Source organism: Palaemon carinicauda, chromosome 5 (assembly GCF_036898095.1).
Source record: "Palaemon carinicauda isolate YSFRI2023 chromosome 5, ASM3689809v2, whole genome shotgun sequence".
In the NCBI taxonomy this organism is placed as follows: domain Eukaryota; kingdom Metazoa; phylum Arthropoda; class Malacostraca; order Decapoda; family Palaemonidae; genus Palaemon; species Palaemon carinicauda.
The window spans coordinates 193002290-193026873 of NC_090729.1; the positions used below are offsets into that span (position 1 = coordinate 193002290).

Here is a 24584-nt window from a genome sequence, read left to right on the forward strand (position 1 = left end):
ATGGTAACCCAATCACTTTTCGATGTGTAAATAAAGGTGACCTAACTGAGAAAATAAATACTTTTGAAGTCACGAGTTACATCACTGTACAATGCATTACCATAGATATAAAAAAGACAAGAACATATATTTGGCATGAGACTAGCAAATAATGAAGTGCGCAAAAGAAAAAATCCTAGACAACTGTAAACAAAAATTTGTTTAATATCAGAAGCTGATATATCAATCAAAAGAAAAAAATAATGCCTCCTGTGGTGGGAGGATCTACTTTTGGTAAGCAGCTCTTCTAAGAGAAGGACACTCCAAAATCAAACCATTGTTCTCTGGTCTTGGATAGTGCCATAGCCTCTGTGCCGTGGTTTTTCACCTCTTTGGGGTAGAGTTCTCTTGCTTGAGGGTACATTCGGGTACACTATCTTATTTCTCTCCCTCTTGTTTTTTTTTTTTTTTTTAGTTTTTATAGTTTATATATGGAATATTTATTCCAATGTTATTACTGTTCTTAAAATATTTCATAGTAATTGTTAATTACTTTTCTTGTAGTTTCCTTATTTTCTGTCATCACTGTGCTATTTTCCCTGTTGGAGCCCTAAGGCTTATAGCATTCTGCTTTTCCAACTAGGCTTGTAGCTTTGCAAGTAATTATAATACAGTAATAATAATAATATTGGGTTGGTTGACATGAATCTCGTGGACATGGAAATATGACAAATTCGAAGATAATTTGTATTTTTCCTAACCATACAAACCTTAGCTATTTACAAAGGGTATTACTTTTAGCGCAGCTGAAATGACGAGCCAAGAGTTTTTAACGAGGGTTAATTACTGTACCCCCGCGCTAGTTAGCGGGGGGTGGGGAAGGGTAGCTTGCTACCCCTCCCCCCTCCACACACCGGTGACTTGCTTCACTTCACTTAGAGGTAGGACTTGACTTGGGGGTCAGGGATGGCGGGCACATATGTGTAAATAGCTAAGGTTTGTATGGTTAGGAAAAATACAAATTATCTTCGAATTTGTCATTTGTTCCGTAACCGAAATACAAACCACGCTATTTACAAAGGGTGACTTACCCCTTAGGAAGGGTGGAAAGTCCCCAGCCTTACTGACTTCGGCTTGCCCGGGGGCTCGATCCCTCAGTGAGCAGCACTAGAGAGAGGGAGCCCCTGTACCTCACAGGTTCCTAGCATCGCTAGGAACGAGTGGCCTACATAAGTAGTGTGAGGAGGAGAGTGTGACTCGTCCTATGAAGTTGACCTTGAGACCTTCAGATAGGAATTCTAGGATAGGACGTTCCCCATACCACCTCGTCAGGGTATGGGAGACGCAACAGTATTAAGCTTAATACTAGGAGCACAAAGAAGCATGGGTTACCTGCAGAGGTCGAGGTCAGCTATGCGAGGACCAGGATGCTGCTTCCCCAAGAGAGGGGAGAATGAAGAAAGAAGTAAGGGTCAGACATACTCTTTCATTCACACAGACTAAGACCGGGTAACAACGCCCTCAACCTACTGCTACTTGTCCAAAAAGAAGCCTGAGGTTAGACCAGCTGTTGTGCAGCCACCACAGGGCCGATAGAGAACGTATCAAGGCTCCTGTGGGTCACGTCTTGCAGGTAGTGGGCTGTGAAGGTCGTTAGACGCTTCCAGACCCCAGCTTGAAGTACCTGCGTCACAGAGAAGTTTCTCTTGAAGGCCAGGGATGTAGCAATACCCCTGACATCGTGGGCCCGAGGGCGACGTGACAGAGGAGGGTCAGGATTCAGGGCATGGTGGATAACCCTTCGAATCCAAGCAGAGATGGTGTTCCTGGTGACCCTCCTCTTTGTCCTGCCTGTGCTCACAAACAAAGCTCGCACATGAGGACGGACTGCAGCCGTTCTCTTCAAGTAGTACCTCAGACACCTCACTGGGCATAGTAGCAACTGGTCTGGGTCGTTTGTTACAGAACGGAGACTCGCGATTCTGAAAGAGTCGAACCGAGGATCCGGCACTCCAGGATTCTGAGTCTTGGCCACAAACTCAGGGATGAACCTGAACGTTACCTCCCCCCATCCCCTTGAATGGGCGATGTCGTACGAGAGACCATGAAGTTCACTAACTCGCTTGGCCGAGGCCAAGGCGAGTAGGAAAGCCGTCTTCCAAGACAGGTGGCGATCGGAGGCCTGGCGTAATGGCTCGAAGGGAGGTCTCTTGAGAGACCTGAGGACTCGAACCACGTTCCAAGGAGAGGGTCTCACTTCCGACTGGGGGCAGGTAAGCTCATAGCTACGTATGAGTAAAGAGAGTTCTAGCGATGAAGAAATATCCACGCCCTTCAATCTGAAGGCCAAGCTTAAGGCTGAGCGATAGCCTTTCACTGCCAAGACAGAAAGGCGCATTTCTTCTCGCAGATACACAAGGAAGTCCGCTATTGCTGGAATAGTGGCATCGAGTGGAGATATACCCCTTCCACGACACCAATCACAAAAGACTCTCCACTTCGCTTGGTAGACTCCCTCAGAGGACCTTCGCAGGTGCCGAGACATTCTCTCCGCAACCTGTTGCGAAAAGCCTCTCTCCGCGAGGAGACGCTGGATAGTCTCCAGGCGTGAAGCCGAAGCGAGGCTACGGCCCTGTGAGGGACACCGGAGTGGGGTTGTCTGAGAAGCTTGTGTCATGGAGGAAGCTCCCTTGGGAGTTCCGTCAGGAGTTGCAGAAGGTCCGGAAACCATTCCGCGTGATGCCATAGCGGAGCTACTAGAGTCATCGAACAGTTGACCGATAGTCTGGTCCTGTTGAGCACCCTTCTCATCAGACAGAATGGTGGGAAGGCGTACACGTCGATGTTGTCCCACCGTTGCTGGAAAGCATCTTGCCAGAGTGCCTTGGGGTCCGGGACTGGTGAGCAGTACAGGGGCAGCTTGAAGTTCAAGGCTGTCGCGAACAAGTCCACCGTCGGGGAACCCCACAAAGTCCGGACTTTGTTGGCTATCTGAGGATCCAAAGACCACTCGGTACTCACTATCTGCGAAGCCCTGCTCAGACTGTCGGCGAGCACATTCCTCATGCCAGGAATGAAGCGAGCTGATAGTGTTATCGAGTGGGTTTCGGTCCACCTCAGAGTCTCTACTGCAAGACGGGATAGCTGTTGCGAAAAAGTGCCTCCCTGCTTGTTGATATAAGCCACTACCGTGGTGTTGTCGCTCATCACCACCACGGAGTGACCCGTCAGGAACCGTTGGAACTGTTGAAGGGCCAGAAAGACGGCCTTCAATTCTAGCAGGTTGATGTGTAGGCACTTTTCTGATTCTGACCAAAGGCCTGAGGCCCTCTGGTTCAGAACGTGCGCCCCCCACCCTTCTCTTGACGCGTCCGAAAACAGAGCCAATTCCGGGGGGAGGACGAGAAGACTCACTCCCTTTCGCAGATTCTCGTCGGCCAGCCACCACCGCAAGTCCGTCTGTTCCAGAGACCCCATTGGGATCAGAATGTCCGGGGAATCGGATCCTTGATTCCACCGGGACTTGAGCCGCCATTGAAGGGATCTCATCCTGAGGCGGCTGTTTGGAACCAGACGGGCCAGGGAGGATAGGTGGCCTAAGAGACGCAACCACGATTGGGCGGGGAGTTCTTTTCGCCTGAGGAAAGGTTCCGCCACCCTCCTCAGCCTTGCTATCCAGTCGTCTGATGGAAAGGCTTTGTGGAGATTGGTGTATTAGCATGCCTAGATAAACCAGTCGTTGGGACGGCTGCAGAGAGGACTTCTCGAGGTTTACCACGATCCCCAGATCCTGGCAAAGATCTAGAAGCCTGTCTCGGTGCCGAAGAAGGGTCGACTCCGAGTCTGCTAGGATCAGCCAATCGTCTAGGTAACGAAGGAGACGAATGCCGTTCCTGTGCGCCCAAGTCGAAATCAGGGTGAACACTCTGGTGAACACCTGAGGAGCTGTGGAGAGACCGAAACACAGCACCTTGAACTGGTAGATCTTGTTGTCTAGGCAGAATCTCAGGTACTTCCTGGAAGACGGATGGATTGGGATCTGGAAGTACGCATCCTTTAGATCCAGTGTACACATGAAGTCTTGTGGTCTCACCGAAAGTCTGACCGTGTCTGCTGTCTCCATGCTGAACCGGGTTTGTTTGACAAACCAGTTCAGAGCCGAGAGATCGATGACGGGTCTCCAGCCTCCAGTAGCCTTCTTTACAAGAAAGAGTCGACTGAAGAAGCCTGGAGAGCCGTCCACGACCTTCTCGAACATGGTCTCGACTTCGGCCTGAAGGGTCAGCCCCTTTACCGATCCCATGGCATAGGAGCTCAACGACACTGGATTCGCTGTCAGGGGAGGTTGAGATGACGTGAACGGGACGCGATAACCTTGGCCGATCACTGAGACCGTCCAAGCATCGGCCCCGTGATGTTGCCACCTGCGGACGCAACGCTGAAGGCATCCCCCCACAGGTGGACACGCAGGGGGACTGCCACCCCTAGAAGTCTTGCCTCCCCTGGAGGACTTACCGCCCCTCTTGACCTTGGCTGGAAAGGGCTGGGGCTTAGACACCACTTTCTTAGCTGCCGGTGCCTGTTTGGGAGCCTTACGAGGCTGTTGCTGCTGTTATGGCGGGGCTGGAGGCTTATAGGGCCGAGTTGTAAGGGCCCTGTGGAGGAGGGAGTCCGTGCTGGATTTCCTCCACCTCTCAGCCGTTCACTCCAAGTCTTGAGGTTCAAACAGGCTCTCCCCCAGGAGGGAGGCATGTCGGAGCCTACACACATCTACGGCGGGGACCTTCGGATGGAATCTCTCGGACACAGCATCGCGACGCTTCAACACCGAGTTGGCCCACAGGGTGGTAACCTGGTGTGCCAAAAACTCGATGGAGCGGGTGCCCGAGAGCAAGAAGGTCTCTAGGGCCTTCCTATTGGTCTCCTTGGACAAGTCCTCCGATCGCAATAGGATGCCCAGAGATCCTAACCAGAAGTCCAGCCACGAAGTGGCCTGCATGGCACACTTAGCGACCTTCTCGTGGTTAAGGATCTCTGCCGCCGAGAACGACACCTGCCGGGCAGAGAGTTTCTCCAAGGGAACTCCCTTCGCCAGCTCCTCCACAGAGTGATGGAGAGGAAGAGCGAGGTTGTGCTCACCCAGGATCTCGAAATACCTCCTCTGCTGAAGGCGAGGAGGAGGGATGAGTTTGTTCCCGGCAGTGGAACGACTGGAGGAGGTAAGAAGTGCGAGCTGAGCATTGGCCCTAGCTCTGGCACTCTTCAGCCCCCAAGACCAGGGCAGAGCTGCACTGGTATTGGGGCCTTCCGAACGTCAAACACTTCATCCAGAATCGTGTCTTTGCCTTCACGGGGGGGGGGGGGGGGGGGGGATGACTGGATCCGTAAGACTGTTAAGTTGCCTTATCAGGCTTAGGACCGGCCAGAAGGCATGTTCGGACTCTTGCTGTTCTCCTCCCTGCGGGCTGGCAGCTAAGTCTCCTGCCCCAGGAATCTCTTCCTGGGGTGATACGTGGACATTCCCCTGGGTAGTCGTGGGTTCCTGACGAATCGTTGCAGAGGATTTAGGGATGGTCTTGGAATCCTTGGGTTCCCTCCTGGGAGGGATACAGGATCCCAACAATGAGGTTCGAGGGGCCCCTTCCTCACGAGACGATTCTCCTGCCTGAAGCGAAGTCTCCCCCCCTGGTGCCGAGGGGAAGACTACCGCCCCACTGGACTCCCCTGAGGACGGAAAGGCCTCGTCCACGGGAGAAGGAGAGAGTACTCGTGCAGGAGAGGGGACCCTCGAGACCGACCTCTTGGGAACCAACTTCGCCCTGGGGAAAGTCACCACGAAGTCCACTCCTCTCTTTCTCTTCAGCGTAGGAGAGACAGCTGCTGGTTTGTTACCCTGGCCGGCGAGTGCTGGTTTCATAACCCTCACTAACGCCCGTACCAGCGGACCAAACCAAGTCTGCTGCTCCAAGGACACAGAGTCCGAAATCCTCGCTAAGGTGAAAGGGATCGGGCGATCCTTTGGAGTGGACACGACAGTACCTGCCTGAAAAGAAGGTGGGGAAGAATGCTGTACTGACCTGTCTTCGTCCTGCAATGCCAACCTGTGCTTGGATGGAGGTGATCCCAAATGCCGTCTAGGAGCACGCGTCTCTGCTGCTACCACCGGCTGTGGAATTCGCCGCGAACTATGGTCGCGCGGGTGATCGCGCGGGCGCACAGGCGAGCGGTCGCGCGGGCGCGCAGGCGAGCGATCGCGCGGGCGAGTGGGCGTGAGGGTGGGCAGGTAAATGAACACGTGTCCGAGGCGACGAACGCAAGCGATGGCGCGACGGCGAGGGATCGTGCTGCCGAGTAGGTGAAGAAGATCGCTGGCGATGTAGATCCACAGGCGATCGATGACGAGCTGTGGTATGTCGATGCACTGATGTGCGATGGTGAGCAGCATGCGCAGGTGAATGACTGCGTGATGGTAAGCGATGGCGAGCAGCATGTGTAGGTGAATGATCGCGTGATAGGGTGCGATGGTGATCAACATCCGCAAGAGGGCGATCGTTCAGGGTTGTGCGATGAGGAGCAGCATGCGTAAGCGGGCGATCGTGCAGGGTTGTGCGATGGCGAGCAGCATGCGCAGGTGAATGATCGCGTGAAAGGGTGCGATGGTGATCAGCATCCGCAGGAGGGCGATCGTTCAGGGTTGTGCGATGAGGAGCAGCATGCGTAAGCGGGCGATCGTGCAGGGTTGTGCGATGGCGAGCAGCATGCGCAGGTGAATGATCGCATGAAAGGGTGCGATGGTGATCAGCATCCGCAGGAGGGCGATCGTTCAGGGTTGTGCGATGAGGAGCAGCATGCGTAAGCGGGCGATCGTGCAGGGTTGTGCGATGGCGAGCAGCATGCGCAGGTGAATGATCGCGTGAAAGGGTGCGATGGTGATCAGCATCTGCAGGAGGGCGATCGTTCAGGGTTGTGCGATGAGGAGCAGCATGCGTAAGCGGGCGATCGTGCAGGGTTGTGCGATGGCGAGCAGCATGCGCAGGTGAATGATCGCGTGAAAGGGTGCGATGGTGATCAGCATCCGCAGGAGGGCGATCGTTCAGGGTTGTGCGATGAGGAGCAGCATGCGTAAGCGGGCGATCATGCAGGGTCGTGCGATGGCGAGCAGCATGTGTAGGTGATCGCTGGCGAGCAGAAGGTCGACGCGTGTCCTGTGAGAGGATAGGTGGTGCGGCGCGTTCACGAGCAGGAACGGGAAGATCGCTGGCGCGTTGGCGAACATGTGTTTCTGACACACGCGCAGCACGATGTTGCGTAGCCACAGGACCAGGTGGATGGTGAGCAGGGAGTTCAGCAGGAACTAAAGGGTGGTCAGAGACCACAGGGCGATGGTCCTCAAATGAGCGCTGACGCTCGGAAGAGAGCTGACGAGCAGGAGAGCGCTGGCGAGGGGGGCGAACATCAGGAGAGAGCCGACGAGCAGGTGAGCGTCGGCGAGCAGGAGAGCGCTTGTGCGCTAGCCCTGCTCGCGTAAGGGAAGAATCCCTTAACCCCGAAGGGACCGTTGCCCGTCGGGTGACAAGTTCTCCAGAAGGCGAAGATCCGGCAGGAGATGGTGAGCGGTCTGCAGAGAGGTTCAAGGAGGGCGGAGCAGTCGGTTGAGGCTGACGAGGAGAGTCCCCCCCCTGGAGGACGAAGACCCAAAAAGGCGCCTCTTACTCCCCCTGTAAGGGGAAGGGAGGCCCTTGTGGCGTAGAGGGAGGTGAGCCTTACGGCGGAGACGGCCTCGGGGGAGATCGTCAGGACCATCGGTCCTCCGAAGGGGAGTCTCCGTCAAAACACTTCCCTCAGAAGGAAGCTGGGCAGCAGTCGAGACCGAAGGACTCACTTCCCCCTTCGAAGGATGCACGGAAGGAGGAGGAGAGCCTTGAGCACCATCACCAGCAACAGCACCTGCGTTGGAAGGCCCAGCCACGTCGGAGGCCTCTGTCACCACGACGTCGACAATAGACAGAGGGTCTACCTCTGCTACCACCGGCGACTGTTTAACAGCGGCCCCCAACGAGACAAGGTCAATAAGAGCGACCCTGGAGGCCAAGCCCTTAAGCCCCAGGGACGACCAAATCTGTAAAAGATCATCACTGGATAAGGCATTATTATCAATAACCTCCCCCGGAGGAGGAGGGGGAACCGCCTCGCTATGGCAGGCGACGCCCTCTGCCCCCACCGAAGGTAGGGAAACAGAACAAGGGCCTGCGCTCCCACTCGGACGACTCTCCTTAGGAGGCGGACTAGGGGGAGCTTCGGAGGAGGTTTGGGCGGCGGAAGAAGAGTCCCGAGAACCTTCCTCCTTCAAGGCTAACCCCGGAGGAGAACGGTCTCTCTTGGACTTCTTCTTACGCCGACGGCCAAACCTCTCCCACTGGGAGGCAGACCACTCCCTGCACTCACGGCACATGTTATCCTGGTCGCACCGTCGGCCCCGACATTGAGGGCAGAGGGTGTGAGGATCCGTAATAACGTCCGACATGAAAGTCCCACAAGGACGGCCGGCAACTCCAGGGCATGTACGCATAGTAAATAAAAGAAAATAACTGAAGGTCAACTTCCAACCAATCACACAAGCTGAAAAGAAAAAGCAGAAAATTAAAGGCTGTCACGAAGGCGATGAACAGACACGTCTGATCACCGCCGAGCCAAAAGTGAAGTGGAGCAAGTCACAGGTGTGTAGAGGGGGGAGGGGTAGCAAGCTACCCTTCCCCACCCCCCGCTAACTAGCGCGGGGGTAATTAACCCTCGTTAAAAACTATTGGCTCGTCATTTCAGCTGCGCTAAAAGTAATACCCTTTGTAAATAGCGTGGTTTGTATTTCGGTTACGGAACAATTGTAAGTTAATGGGTAACCTGCTTATACATTATCATCTGAAAATCATATGTAGATGATGAACATGAATTTGCATTTTTTTTTCATTTGTGAATAAGGTCAAGACACCTTTTTCATATAATGTTGAAATTAAAAACTTAATTTTTTGCTTCATTTATGATAATAATGGTAATAAAGAAGTTGTTCAGCCTATTCCTTATTTAAGGAATTAAGGACAAAAGTAAAAAATGTTAACCCTTTTACCCCCAGGCTATTTGGAAATTTCCAACCCTTAACCCCCAGGGGGTTATTTTTTTCCCAGCACATTTTGTAGTATATTTTTTTTAAATTGCTCTAACAGCCTTAATTTTTGTCATAGAGAGGTCAGGTTGGTCTCATTCTCTTGGAAAATGCCTGAATTTTCTCAAAAAATTATCAAAAATAAGAAAAAAAAAATTTTATATAATTTTTTTCCAAGGACGTACCGGTACGTCCATGGGGGTAAAGGGATGGCTTTTGTGAAACGTACCAGTACGTCCTTTGGGGGTAAAAGGGTTATCACAGCATTCCTCATAAAATCACAAATTTTACATCAAAACACAAGACTCCAGGTCATACTTCAAAATACTGTACTACTAGTCCAGATAAAATGTAAAGATTCAGAGTTCTTTCAAACACTTTCTAAACTAAAAGTAATCATTTTAATAAATAGAGATTCATAATGTACAGTCCAGATGCTTCACCTACTAAACAAATTAAGCTTAAAGCAATTTCTTCTTATACAGTAGCCACACTCACTACGGCTTCATTCCTCATGTTGTGCTCGGCTGCTAATTAAAAAGTACAAAGCTATAAACTTCAAAGGTTTGGAAGACGTAACTGTGATAATCGAAAGATAAATTCATTCAACCGCACCTGATAAAACTAAATACGTTGATAAAATCATAGATATCTATGAAGCAAATGAAAATGCATTACAACATGAGGAGTGAAACTGATATAAGAGTTAGTTAGTAATGACAGGGAGAAGCAGATTTATGTTTTTGAAGGAAAAGGTTTTGCATTTATGTCTGCTTAACCCTTTTACCCCCAAAAGGACATACTGGTACGTTTCACAAAACACATCCCTTTACCCCCATGGACGTACCGGTACGTCCTTGCAAAAAACTGCTATTTACATTTTTTTTCTTTTGATAATATTTTGAGAAATTTCAGGCATTTTCCAAGAGAATGAGACCAACCTGTTAGAGCAATTTGAAAAATATATACCGCAAAATGTGCTTGAATAAAAAATAACCCCTGGGGGTTAAGGGTTGGAAAGTTCCAAATAGCCTGGGGGTAAAAGGTTAAGCAACTAGAGCCAGGAAAAGTAAGAATCTCGGGTAAGATCCATCAAAGTAATATACATTGATAATGATTTTTCAAGATTTACAAAACTTACCTAACAATAATGTAATCTTGTTAAAAATTGTCTGGGCAACTTCAGCTTTCTCCTTCCTGAAAAATAGAAAATTTATCAACATTTCTAAGAAAAATTACACTCAAAACACTTTTATCTTTTAAAACATAATATACCTAAGCATAGCAAACTAATTGTTATTTTTTTCATAAAAGCACCCAACTTGGTATGCATTTTCTTCATTTTTTTTTATGTTGGTAAAGCCCTCAAATTTGGGGTAAGTGCCATGGTAGATAGATTTATTGTACTCAATTGAAACATGGATAAACTAATAATATGTCCTGCTCCCTAGGTAGTAAACGGTAAAACGTGAGAGCTTCAGTCAGATCTGCAATTTTATTCAATTTTCTGATTTTGTAATTACCACAATTATCAATTCCTTTTTTTAAATTAGAGTAAAGTATGTAAGCAATAACAAAATCTTTATTGATCATAAACCCATTGAATGTGAATATCAATTGACTCTAGTTCTCTAATAATAGGCTCGTTTTAAAAAAAAAAAGTTTTGAAAGAGCAGCCATTCATAAATAAATTTTTTTTTTTTACCTGAGAAAGCTTGCTCATAATACTTGGATATAATTTTCTTTATATCAGACAATGGAATTTTACATGTTACTTAAATCTAACAAAGACAATAACAAGAGCTTATATCCCCTCTGGGTAAAGTCGAACGGCGGGCATTTTGGAAAAAGAATGCCACAGCTGGCAAAGGCACAATCTTGGGTTACTCCATAGCCAGTATTGTTGGAGCCCTTGGGCTTATAGCATTTTGCTTTTCCAACTAGGGTTGTAGCTTAGCTAGTAATAATAATAATAATAATAATAATAATAATAATAATAATAACAACAACTCTTATGTTGCAACAGTTCACAAAAAAAGTTGGTTTCCTTACCTCACTGACAACACTTTAATGTCAATAACAGCAGGTAAAATGACCGAGGTCAGGCGAGCGATTTCAAGTACAGACAAATCCTGAAAGAAACTAACCATATACTTGTGCTGCATACAAACATTTTGCTAACATTGTTTATGATAAGAAGAGCCTGAGCATAAGAAGCATTTCTTGTCGAAGAGCTTACAGTACTATAAAATAATAACACTTCTAACATGATATTTGTATCTAAAAACATAATGAAATGTTTCAATGATAAATATATTTACAATACTGGCAGAACTCGTTATTGTTTTGTGAAAATACTTACAGACTCCTCAAGAGAATGAGTAATGTGTGTAATAAGACTGCTGTACGCTTCCAGTAAGTGTAATGCTTCTTTTTTGGGTAACTCCCTTTCAAGCTTCAGAGGCTGATGGATCTGACTGTAAGACAAAATAAAATAAATAAAAACACTACCTTATAGCTATATTAGAACGAAGCAATTCTTGTCCTGAAGTGGTGATAACAGTCATATGTTAGATTTCTGTCACATTACACAGGACTGGATGGGAAATAAGAAAGAATTCAGATGGAAGATGTCCCTTGAAAGAACTGAACTTAAATGAAATCGAAATGAACAAACATTCCAAAACAAAAATGGTGATACAGGGAGAGAGTATAAAGCCATGAGGGTGAACAACAATAGATTGTGACCTGATGAAACAGATAATGAAGAAGTTGGTGATGAGATGGAAGATAGAAGTTAATGATGATGAGGAGATGAAACGAAGAGTAAATGATGAACACGAGATGATGGATGGGTCTTATTTGTGGGGAAATTTGAAGCACAACTTCTGTAGGCTAATGATGAAGAAAGACTGCCAATTTTACTTTGTAGTCCTTAATTTTTACAATAAATTCACACTTTTCCTCATTTAACATCACGCTCCATGAAACAAATGCAAAAATATTTTTGTGCTTACAGTAATCTAAATCTGTTAGTGATCCTACTCGTCCACCAATTATTACAACGATGATATTGCAAGCTAGGTAATTTTTCAAGCTAGGTAAATTACATAAAATACAGTAATACCTTGTTATACAGGTAAGTTTTTCTGAACCTCAAATCCTAATTACACTAACGCTATCATTGTTATTTTTCCTTCTTCAAAGCTTCCGACCATTTTCCCTTCTACAAAATACCTAACGGCTTTCTTCTGTCTCCTTCTCTTAAAACAAAATGAAAAAAAAAAAAAAAAAAAATTGATGATACCAAGGACCAATGCCCATTTTTTTCAAGACATGGCTAGTTTAAAAACTGATTGCACATACACACATAAAAAGGCAATACAGTACTACATGTAGTACAGTATTGTATATTATTCATAGAGACATGTCTCAATTCATATCAAACATTTAAAGCATATTAATTTGAGACTTGCAGATGGTACAGTAGAGAAACAGCATTTCATTACACCATAGAAATTCTGCTCGTTTTGGGATAGTCTTATTCGCACAGTACTTGCCCACCAAAAATGTGCATACGGAGGGCAACTTTTGCTCGCAGATCAATACAGTACAATGAACATGTACCAAAAAGAAATGTCCAGAACAATCATCACGTAACGTCGTTAATTTCATATACAGTGATACCTCGGTAGTCGAACGACTCTATACTCGAACAATTCGGAGTTCGACCAAAATTTTCGAGAAATTTTTGCTGCGGTGCTCGACCAAAAATTCGGTACTCGACCAGCCGAACACGTGACGACCGCATGGGCTTTGTGATGATCGCGCCATCTCGGCCACTCTCGCTTGTTCGGGAAGCATCAGTTCTCTCGAGAGCGTCACTCAGACAACGCGCGATCAGCATTCGTTGTGATTTAGTGATTTTCAGTGCTTTTAATTGCTTTTTTAGCTTTCATAATGAGTCCCAAGAAAGTAATGAGTGTTAAGGGGAAGGAGAAGAGGAAAACAGTGCGAACAACGATCGAGTTGAAGAAGGAAATTATAGCGAAATATGAGAATGGTGTACGAGTGTCCGATTTAGCGGTAGAATACGGAATGGCGAAGTCGACCATTTCTACGTTTTTAAAGCATAAAGAAATGATTAAGAAGGCGAATGTTGCAACGGGAGTTACGGCGGTAACTAAGCAAAGGCCACAAGTGATTGAGGAGATGGAAAAGTTGCTTTTAATATTTATTAAAGAAAAACAGTTGGCCGGGGAAAGTGTTAGTGAAGCGTTCATTTGTGAAAAAGCGTTGCATATCTATGAAGAATTAGTGAAGAAAAGTCCGAGTACCAGTGAAAGTGATTCATTTACATTTAAAGCGAGCAGGGGTTGGTTTGAAAAGTTTCGTAATAGAACAGGTATTCATCGTGTTACTAGGCATGGGGAGGCAGCTAGTTCGGATCAAATTGCAGCCGATAAATACGTGGGGGAATTCGATCGGTACATAAATGAACAAAATTTGATCGCACAACAAGTCTTTAATTGTGATGAGACTGGGTTATTTTGGAAGAAAATGCCAGCCAATACGTACATTACCAAGGACGAGACGAAGATGCCAGGTCACAAGCCAATGAAAGATAGGCTAACATTGTTGCTGTGTGCAAATGCAAGTGGCGATTGCAAGATCAAACCCTTGTTAGTGTACCACTCGGACAACCCCCGGGTGTTCAAACGAAATAATATTTGTAAAAGTGCACTACCAGTTATGTGGCGCTCGAACACTAAATCTTGGGTCACAAGACAATTCTTTACTGAGTGGATAAACGAAGTGTTTGCCCCCCAGGTTAAGGCTTACCTCATTGAAAAGAGCTTGCCAATGAAATGTCTTCTGGTTATGGACAATGCTCCTGCACATCCTCCAGGTCTCGAGGATGACTTGAAAGAAGAATACAGCTTTATCAAAATCAAATTCTTGCCCCCCAATACTACTCCCATACTCCAGCCCATGGACCAACAGGTCATTTCAAACTTCAAAAAACTCTATACCAAGGCCCTTTTCAGAAAGTGTTTTGAAGTGACCAGTGACACGAAGTTGACCCTAAAGGAATTCTGGAAGGAACACTTCAGCATCCTCAACTCTGTTAACATGATTGACCAAGCTTGGCGAGGTGTGACCTATAGGACATTGAACTCTGCCTGGCGTAAGCTGTGGCCATCATGTGTCACAGAGAGGGAGTTTGAAGGTTTCCAACCAGAGGCGGGTCCAAGCACTGCTACCCCTGTAATTTCTGATGACACTGATGTCGTTGAGGAAATTGTTGTCATGGGCAGGAGTTTGGGGCTTGAGGTCGACAAGGATGATATTGATGAGCTTGTAGAAAGCCATTCTACCGAGTTGACTGTGGAGGAATTGTTGCACCTGCAACAACAACAGCAGCAGGATCTGATTGTGGAGCAGGAATCTTCAGAAGAGGATGAGGTAAGGGAGGATGTTCCAAGTTCTCTCATCAATGAAATTTGTTCCAAGTGGGCAGATGTGCAGGCTTTTGCTGAAAAATACCACCCAGAAATTGCAGTAGCAAACCGGGCAGTGCATATGTTTAATGATAGTGTCATGTATCATTTTCGAAAAATACTGCAGAGGAGGAAGAAACAATTAACAATAGACCAGTTTTTCACAAAAGAAAAGAAAGCTGCTACATCAAAGCCTGTTTCTCCTCCAAAGAAGAGACAAAGAAGAGAAGAAACCCCTGAAATAGATCTGCCCACCCTTTCATTGGAGAGAGAAATAACTCCTGAAGGAGAACTACCCCGCCACATCATGGAAGGGGACTCTCCTTCCAAGCAGTAACCTCCCCCTTCCATCCTCTCCACATCCATCCCTGTATGCCATCGAACCGCTGCTCAAAGGTATGTTCACTACAGTACAGAAAATGGTTTAAAATTGTTTTATTTTAGTACAGTAAATGGTTTAAAATTGTTTTATAGGATTTTCTGACCAATTTCATACACATTTAGATAATTATTGTTGTTTAGGTACACGTTTTATTAATATTTTGGGCCTGTTCGAGTGCTTGGGAACGGAATAGAATATATACCATTATTTCTTATGGGGAAAAAAAATTCGGTACTCGAACAAATCGGAGGTCGAACACGGATCTCGAACGGATTATGGTCGAGTACCGAGGTATCACTGTACTGATTCTTATCTGCCATAAGTAGCTTCTGGATATATTTCAAGCTACTAGTCGTAAGTGTCCTATCTTTGAAAATAGCCAACATTACACCCATAGCACCATCTCTGCCTAACTATAGTGTAAATTTTCCACTCTTCCTTGCTAATACTGTATACAATATTAAATCTCCCAAACAGTTTTCCAATTTTTACTTTTTGTATTCCCGAATGCCAATAGGGCTTTCGTAACCTAAATTTAACTCAATTATTGTAATTTTGAAAATCTAATGGAATTTTAACCATTTTACCCCCAGGCTATTTGGAACTTTCCAACCCTTAACCCCCAGGGGTTATTTTTTTTCAAGCACATTTTGCTGTATATATTTTTTAAATTACTCTAACAGCCTTAATTTTTGTCATAGAGAGGTCAGGTTGGTCTCAATCTCTTTGAAAATGCCTGAAAGTTTCTCAAAAAAATTATCAAAAATATGCAAAAAAAATTGTAAATAGCAGTTTTTTTGCAAGGACGTACCGGTACGTCCATGGGGGTAAAGGGGTGTGTTTTGTTAAACGTACCAGTACGTCCTTTGGGGGTAAAAGGGTTAATTAATCAAAAAGGTTTTCTTTAAAGAATACATTTGCATACAAATACAATACCAACCTTCTGATCACTTTAGAAATATTATGCAGCAGTATCCGAGAGCCACTTTTTGCCAGCTTCTTAACGAGGAATTTCACCAGTTTGATCCAGGGTATTTCTCCTTTCTATAATAAAAAGAATGAAGTAACTTGAACTCGCAAATAAAATTATTCATAATGTAAACAGCATTATCATATTTGTATAAATTTTAATAATAATCATGATATTAATACTAATAATAATGATTAATGTTAACATTACAGTAATGTTAAATATCTACTGGCATTATATATATATATATATATATATACCAAAGGCACTTCCCCCAATTTTGGGGGGTAGCCGACATCAACAAGAAACGAAACAAAAAAGGGGACCTCTACTCTCTACGTTCCTCCAGCCTAACCAGGGACTCAGCCGAGTTCAGCTGGTACTGCTAGGGTGCCACAGCCCAACCTCCCATATTTCCACCACAGATGAAGCTTCATACTGCTGAGTCCCCTACTGCTGCTACCTCCGCGGTCATCTAAGGCACCGGAGGAAGCAGCAGGGCCTACCGGAACTGCGTCACAATCGCTCGCCATTCATTCCTATTTCTAGCACGCTCTCTTGCCTCTCTCACATCTATCCTCCTATCACCCAGAGCTTTCTTCACTCCATCCATCCACCCAAACCTTGGCCTTCCTCTTGTACTTCTCCTATCAACTCTTGCATTCATCACCTTCTTTAGAAGAAAGGCATTTTCCATTCTCTCAACATGGCCAAACCACCTCAACACATTCATATCCACTCTAGTCGCTAACTCATTTCTTACACCCGTTCTCACCCTCACCACTTCGTTCCTAACCCTATCTACTCGAGATACACCAGCCATACTCCTCAGACACTTCATCTCAAACACATTCAATTTCTGTCTCTCCATCACTTTCATTCCCCACAACTCCGATCCATACATCACAGTTGGTACAATCACTTTCTCATATAGAACTCTCTTTACATTCATGCCCAACCCTCTATTTTTTACTACTCCCCCTTAACTGGCCCCAACACTTTGCAACCTTCATTCACTCTCTGACGTACATCTGCTTCCACTCCACCATTTGCTGCAACAACAGACCCCAAGTACTTAAACTGATCCACCTCCTCAAGTAACTCTCCATTCAACATGACATTCAACCTTGCACCACCTTCCCTTCTCGTACATCTCATAACCTTACTCTTGCCCACATTAACTCTCAACTTCCTTCTCTCACGCACCCTTCCAAATTCTGTCACTAGTCGGTCAAGCTTCTCTTCTGTGTCTGCTATCAGTACAGTATCATCCGCAAACAACAACTGATTTACCTCCCATTCATGATCATTCTCGCCTACCAGTTTTAATCCTCGTCCAAGCACTCGAGCATTCACCTCTCTCACCACTCCATCAACATACAAGTTAAACAACCACGGCGACATCACACATCCCTGTCTCAGCCCCACTCTCACCGGAAACCAATCGCTCACTTCATTTCCTATTCTAACACATGCTTTACTACCTTTGTAGAAACTTTTCACTGCTTGCAACAACCTTCCACCAACCCCATATAACCTCATCACATTCCACATTGCTTCCCTATCAACTCTATCATATGCTTTCTCCAGATCCATAAACGCAACATACACCTCCTTACCTTTTGCTAAATATATATACGTATATATATATATATATATATATATATATATATATATATATATATATCATATACATATACCAAAGGCACTTCCCCCAATTTTGGGGGGTAGCCGACAACAACAAGAAACAAAACAAAAAGGGGACCTCTACTCTCTACGTTCCTCCAGCCTAACCAGGGACTCAGCCGAGTTCAGCTGGTACTGCTAGGGTGCCACAGCCCAACCTCCCACATTTCCACCACAGATGAAGCTTCATACTGCTGAGTCCCCTACTGCTGCTACCTCCGCGGTCATCTAAGGCACCGGAGGAAGCAGCAGGGCCTACCGGAACTGCGTCACAATCGCTCGCCATTCATTCCTATTTCTAGCACGCTCTCTTGCCTCTCTCACATCTATCCTCCTATCACAAAGAGCTTTCTTCACACATATATATATATATATATATATATATATATATATATATATATATATATATATATATATATATATATTGTAATAATTATTCATAATGTAAACAGCATTATTAAGTTAGTATTAATTATAATAATAATCATGATATTAATACTAATAATAATATTAAAATCAAATGTACATAAAATTTGTAATACTTTACAATATTATAATAATTTTACAACTTTCCACACTAAAAATCAATTCATGGAGTATAAAAATCAATCACGAGGATCTTTTAAAGTAACATCAAGACACTAAAAGTTGTGCAAAGCAGACATCTTACCTTCTTTTGTTTGCCAATTTCACTCGTCAAAGTTCCCAGCTCTTTCTTTGACAAGGAACTGGCGCTCAGTCGCTTCGTCCAGTTCTCCATCTTTACGTAGCAAGCGGTAACAAACAAAGCTCAACACAAAATTACTCTGAAAAGATTATAAAGCACAATTTTATGAATGCAATAAATAAGAAGAAAAATTAATTCTATCATTAAACTTTGAAAGTGGCTTAAAAATATTACAAGAGTACAGAAGGTTCTTAACTTACAAATATTCAGAGATACAAATCTGAGAGAAAATAACAAGGATAAGATAAAGAAAACAATACTATACCATTTAATACAGTAAGATAAACAACGTTTGTAATAACTTGATATCTATTTCATAAGAAACCTATTTGCTGAATTTTGTAGCTGGAAATCATAGGCATGGAAGTCAGGCTAGGCCTATCCTAGGCAAAATTTTAACAAAATTGTACTTACAAACAGCTTCTTGGGACCAATTAAGTTTGTAAGCTGAGGACGTTCTGTATCTGCTATAATTTGCAATGGGAAGTTTATTGCCACAAATTTCAAAACGATGACAAACTTGGAAGAACAGTACTGTAATTTGAATTTTTCCTAACTAGACAACCTGAGCTCTTCACTATGGATGCATGTTTTCAGCACAGATAGAACTAACTATAAAATTTTAATGGATTGATTGATTTAAAGTTTTCAGGCATCCTGACATCTAAGATCATTGACGCCGATATCATTAATTTTATATGAAAGATAAAAAGAATATTCAATTAAAACCATAAAAGTTGAATGTCATTTTCGAAGTTAAATAGTTTTCAGAAGACCTGGTTCTGAAATAAATATGACAAATTCGAAGATAATTTGTATTTTTCCTAACCATACAAACCTTAGCTATTTACAAAGGGTTTACTTTTAGCGCAGCTGAATGACGAGCCAGTAGTTTTTAACGAGGGTTAATTACCCCCGCGCTAGTTAGCGGGGGGTGGGGAAGGGTAGCTTGCTACCCCTCCCCCCTCCACACACCGGTGACTTGCTTCACTTCACTTAGAGGTAGGACTTGACTTGGGGGTCAGGGATGGCGGGCACATATGTGTAAATAGCTAAGGTTTGTATGGTTAGGAAAAATACAAATTATCTTCGAATTTGTCATTTGTTCCGTAACCGAAATACAAACCACGCTATTTACAAAGGGTGACTTACCCCTTAGGAAGGGTGGAAAGTCCCCAGCCTTACTGACTTCGGCTTGCCCGGGGGCTCGATCCCTCAGTGAGCAGCACTAGAGAGAGGGAGCCCCAGTACCTCACAGGTTCCTAGCATCGCTAGGAACGAGTGGCCTACATAAGCAGTGTGAGGAGGAGAGTATGACTCGTCCTATGAAGTTGACCTTGAGACCTTCAGATAGGAATTCTAGGATAGGACGTTCCCCATACCACCTCGTCAGGGTATGGGAGACGCAACAGTATTAAGCTTAATACTAGGAGCACAAAGAAGCATGGGTTACCTGCAGAGGTCGAAGTCAGCTATGTGAGGACCAGGATGCTGCTTCCCCAAGAGAGGGGAGAATGAAGAAAGAAGTAAGGGTCAGACATACTCTTTCATTCACGCAGACTAAGACCGGGTAACAACGCCCTCAACCTACTGCTACTTGTCCAAAAAGGAGCCTGAGGTTAGACCAGCTGTTGTGCAGCCACCACAGGGCCGATAGAGAACGTATCGAGGCTCCTGTGGGTCACGTCTTGCAGGTAGTGGGCTGTGAAGGTCGTTTGACGCTTCCAGACCCCAGCTTGAAGTACCTGCGTCACAGAGAAGTTTCTCTTGAAGGCCAGGGATGTAGCAATAACCCTGACATCGTGGGCCCGAGGGCGACGTGACGGAGGAGGGTCAGGATTCAGGGCATGGTGGATAACCCTTCGAATCCAAGCATGAGGACGGACTGCAGCCGTTCTCTTCAAGTAGTACCTCAGACACCTCACTGGGCATAGTAGCAGCTGGTCTGGGTCGTTTGTTACAGAACGGAGACTCGCGATCCTGAAAGAGTCGAACCGAGGATCCGACACTCCAGGATTCTGAGTCTTGGCCACAAACTCAGGGACGAACCTGAACGTTACCTCCCCCCATCCCCTTGAATGAGCGATGTTGTACGAGAGACCATGAAGTTCACTAACTCGCTTGGCCGAGGCCAAGGCGAGTAGGAAAGCCGTCTTCCAAGACAGGTGGCGATCGGAGGCCTGGCGTAATGGCTCGAAGGGAGGTCTCTTGAGAGACCTGAGGACTCGAACCACGTTCCAAGGAGGGGGTCTCACTTCCGACTGGGGGCAGGTAAGCTCATAGCTACGTATGAGTAAAGAGAGTTCTAGCGATGAAGAAATATCCACGCCCTTCAATCTGAAGGCCAAGCTTAAGGCTGAGCGATAGCCTTTCACTGCCGAGACAGAAAGGCGCATTTCTTCTCGCAGATACACGAGGAAGTCCGCTATTGCTGGAATACTGGCATCGAGTGGAGAGATACCCCTTCCACGACACCAACCACAAAAGACTCTCCACTTCGCTTGGTAGACTCCCTCAGAGGACCTTCGCAGGTGCTGAGACATTCTCTCCGCAACCTGTTGCGAAAAGCCTCTCTCCGCGAGGAGACGCTGGATAGTCTCCAGGCGTGAAGCCGAAGCGAGGCTACGGCCCTGTGAGGGACACCGGAGTGGGGTTGTCTGAGAAGCTCGTGTCGTGGAGGAAGCTCCCTTGGGAGTTCCGTCAGGAGTTGCAGAAGGTCCGGAAACCATTCCGCGTGATGCCATAGCGGAGCTACTAGAGTCATGGAACAGTTGACCGATAGTCTGGTCCTGTTGAGCACCCTTCTCATCAGACAGAATGGTGGGAAGGCGTACACGTCGATGTTGTCCCACCGTTGCTGGAAAGCATCTTGCCAGAGTGCCTTGGGGTCCGGGACTGGTGAGCAGTACAGGGGCAGCTTGAAGTTCAAGGCTGTCGCGAACAAGTCCACCGTCGGGGAACCCCACAAAGTCAGGACTTTGTTGGCTATCTGAGGATCCAAAGACCACTCGGTACTCACTATCTGCGAAGCCCTGCTCAGACTGTCGGCGAGCACATTCCTCTTGCCAGGAATGAAGCGAGCTGATAGTGTTATCGAGTGGGTTTCGGTCCACCTCAGAGTCTCTACTGCAAGATGGGATAGCTGTTGTGAAAAAGTGCCTCCCTGCTTGTTGATATAAGCCACTACCGTGGTGTTGTCGCTCATCACCACCACGGAGTGACCCGCCAGGAACCGTTGGAACTGCCGAAGAGCCAGAAAGACGGCCTTCAATTCTAGCAGGTTGATGTTAGGCACTTTTCTGATTCTGACCAAAGGCCTGAGGCCCTCTGGTTCAGAACGTGCGCCCCCCACCCTTCTTTTTACGCGTCCGAAAACAGTCAATTCCGGGGGGAGGACGAGAAGACTCACTCCCTTCCGCAGGTTCTCGTCGGCCAGCCACCACCGCAAGTCCGTCTGTTCCAGAGACCCCATTGGGATCAGAATGTCCGGGGAATTGGATCCTTGATTCCACCGGGACTTGAGCCGCCATTGAAGGGATCTCAACCTGAGGCGGCTGTTTGGAACCAGACGGGCCAGGGAGGATAGGTGGCCTAAGAGACGCAACCACGATTGGGCGGGGAGTTCTTTTCGCCTGAGGAAAGGTTCCGCCACCCTCCTCAGCCTTGCTATCCGGTCGTCTGATGGAAAGGCTTTGTGGAGATTGGTGTCTATTAGCATGCCTAGATAAACCAGTCGTTGGGACGGCTGCAGAGAGGACTTCTCGAGGTTTACCACGATCCCCAGATCCTGGCAAAGATCCAGAAGCCTGTCTCGGTGCCGAAGAAGGGTCGACTCCGAGTCTGCTAGGATCAGCCAATCGTCTAGGTAACGAAGGAGACGAATGCCGTTCCTGTGCGCCCAAGATGAAATCAGGGTGAACACTCTGGTGAACACCTGAGGAGCTGTGGAGAGACCAAAACACAGCACCTTGAACTGGTAGATCTTGTTGTCTAGGCAGAATCTCAGGTACTTCCTGGAAGACGGATGGATTGGGATCTGGAAGTACGCGTCCTTTAGATCCAGTGTACACATGAAGTCTTGTGGTCTCACCGCAAGTCTGACCGTGTCTGCTGTCTCCATGCTGAACCGGGTTTGTTTGACAAACCTGTTCAGAGCTGAGAGATCGATGACGAGTCTTCAGCCTCCAGTAGCCTTCTTTACAAGAAAGAGTCGACTGAAGAAGCCTGGGGAGCCGTCCACGACCTCCTGGAGAGCACCCTTCTCGAACATGGTCTCGACTTCGGCCTGAAGGGCTAGCCCCTTTGCCGATCCCATGGCATAGGAGCTCAACGACACTGGATTCGCTGTCAGGGGAGGTTGAGATGACGTGAACGGGACGCGATAACCTTGGCCGATCACTGAGACCGTCCAAGCATCGGCCCCGTGTTGCTGCCACTTGCAGACGCAACGCTGAAGGCATCCCCCCACAGGTGAACACGCAGGGGGACTGCCACCCCTAGGGCTTGCGGCCGCGGCCGCCACCCCTAGGAGTCTTGCCTCCCCTGGAGGACTTACCGCCCCTCTTGACCTTGGCTGGAAAGGGCTGGGGCTTAGACACCACTTTCTTAGCTGCCGGTGCCTGTTTGGGAGCCTTACGAGGCTGTTGCTGCTGTTGTGGGGGGGCTGGAGGCTTATAGGGCCGAGTTGTAAGGGCCCTGTGGAGGGAGTCCGTGCTGGATTTCCTCCACCTCTCAGCCGTTCGCTCCAAGTCTTGAGGCTCAAACAGGCTCTCCCCCAGAAGGGAAGCATGTCGGAGCCTACACACATCTACGGCGGGGACCTTCGGATGGAATCTCTCGGACACAGCATCGCGACGCTTCAACACCGAGTTGGCCCACAGGGTGGTAACCTGGTGCGCCAAAAAGGTCTCTAGGGCCTTCCTATTGGTCTCCTTGGACAAGTCCTCCGATCGCAATAGGATGCCCAGAGATCCTAGCCAGAAGTCCAGCCACGAAGTGGCCTGCATGGCACACTTAGCGACCTTCTCGTGGTTAAGGATCTCTGCCGCCGAGAACGACACCTGCCGGGCAGAGAGTTTCTCCAGGGGAACTCCCTTCGCCAGCTCCTCCACAGAGTGATGGAGAGGAAGAGCGAGGTTGTGCTCATCCAGGATCTCGAAATACCTACTCTGCTGAAGGCGAGTAGGAGGGATGAGCTTGTTCCCGGCAGTGGAACGACTGGAGGAGGCAAGAAGTGCGAGCTGAGCGTTGGCCCTAGCTCTGGCACTCTTCAGCCCCCGAGACCAGGGCAGAGCTGCACTGGTCTTAGGGGCCTTCCGAACGTCAAACACTTCATTCAGAATCGTGTCTTTGCCTTCACGGGGGGCGATGACTGGATCCGTAAGTCTGTTAAGTGTCCTTATCAGGCTTAGGACCTGCCAGAAGGGCTGGAAGCTAAGTCTCCTGCCCCAGGAATCTCTTCCTGGGGTGATACGTGGACATTCCCCTGGGTAGTCGTGGGTTCCTGACGAATCCTTGCAGAGGACTTAGGGACGGTCTTGGAATCCTTGGGTTCCCTCCTGGGAGGGATACAGGATCCCAACAACGAGGTTCGAGGGGCCCCTTCCTCACGAGACGATTCTCCTGCCTGAAGCGAAGTCTCCCCCCCTGGTGCCGAGGGGAAGACTACCGCCCCACTGGACTCACCTGAGGACGGAAAGGCCTCGTCCACGGGAGAAGGAGAGAGTACTCGTGCAGGAGAAGGGACCTTCGAGACCGACCTCTTGGGAACCAACTTCGCCCTGGGGGAAGTCACCACGAAGTCCACTCCTCTCTTTCTCTTAAGCGTAGGAGAGACAGCCGCTGGTTTGTTACCCTGGCCGGCGAGTGCTGGTTTCATAACCCTCACTAACGCCCGTGCCAGTGGACCAAACCAAGTCTGCTGCTCCAAGGACACAGAGTCCGAAATCCTCGCTAAAGAGAAAGGGATCGGGCGATCCTTTGGAGTGGACACGACGGTACCTGCCTGAAAAGAAGGTGGGGAAGAATGCTGTACTGACCTGTCTTCGTCCTGCACTACCAACCTGTGCTTGAATGGAGGTGATCCCGAGTGCCGTCTAGGAGCACGCGTCCCTGCTGCTACCACCGGCTGTGGAATTCGCCGCGAACGATGGTCGCGCGAGGGCGAATGGTCGAGCGAAGGC

At 47.2% G+C, this 24584-nt stretch overlaps 1 protein-coding gene across 1 annotated transcript in view; it reads right to left on the bottom strand.

The window, feature by feature from the left end:
- Positions 1–24584, bottom strand: part of LOC137641696 (uncharacterized) — a 76255-nt gene that overhangs the window by 40497 nt on the left and 11174 nt on the right. The window contains exons 2-6 of the mRNA XM_068374503.1: positions 18346–18481; positions 15960–16063; positions 11499–11613; positions 11189–11268; positions 10278–10333 (exon numbers count right to left, since the gene is read on the bottom strand). Of these exons, the coding sequence (XP_068230604.1) occupies positions 10278–10333; positions 11189–11268; positions 11499–11613; positions 15960–16063; positions 18346–18435 (445 nt within the window). The 5' untranslated portion in view covers positions 18436–18481. The remainder of the gene's footprint in view (positions 1–10277; positions 10334–11188; positions 11269–11498; positions 11614–15959; positions 16064–18345; positions 18482–24584) is intronic.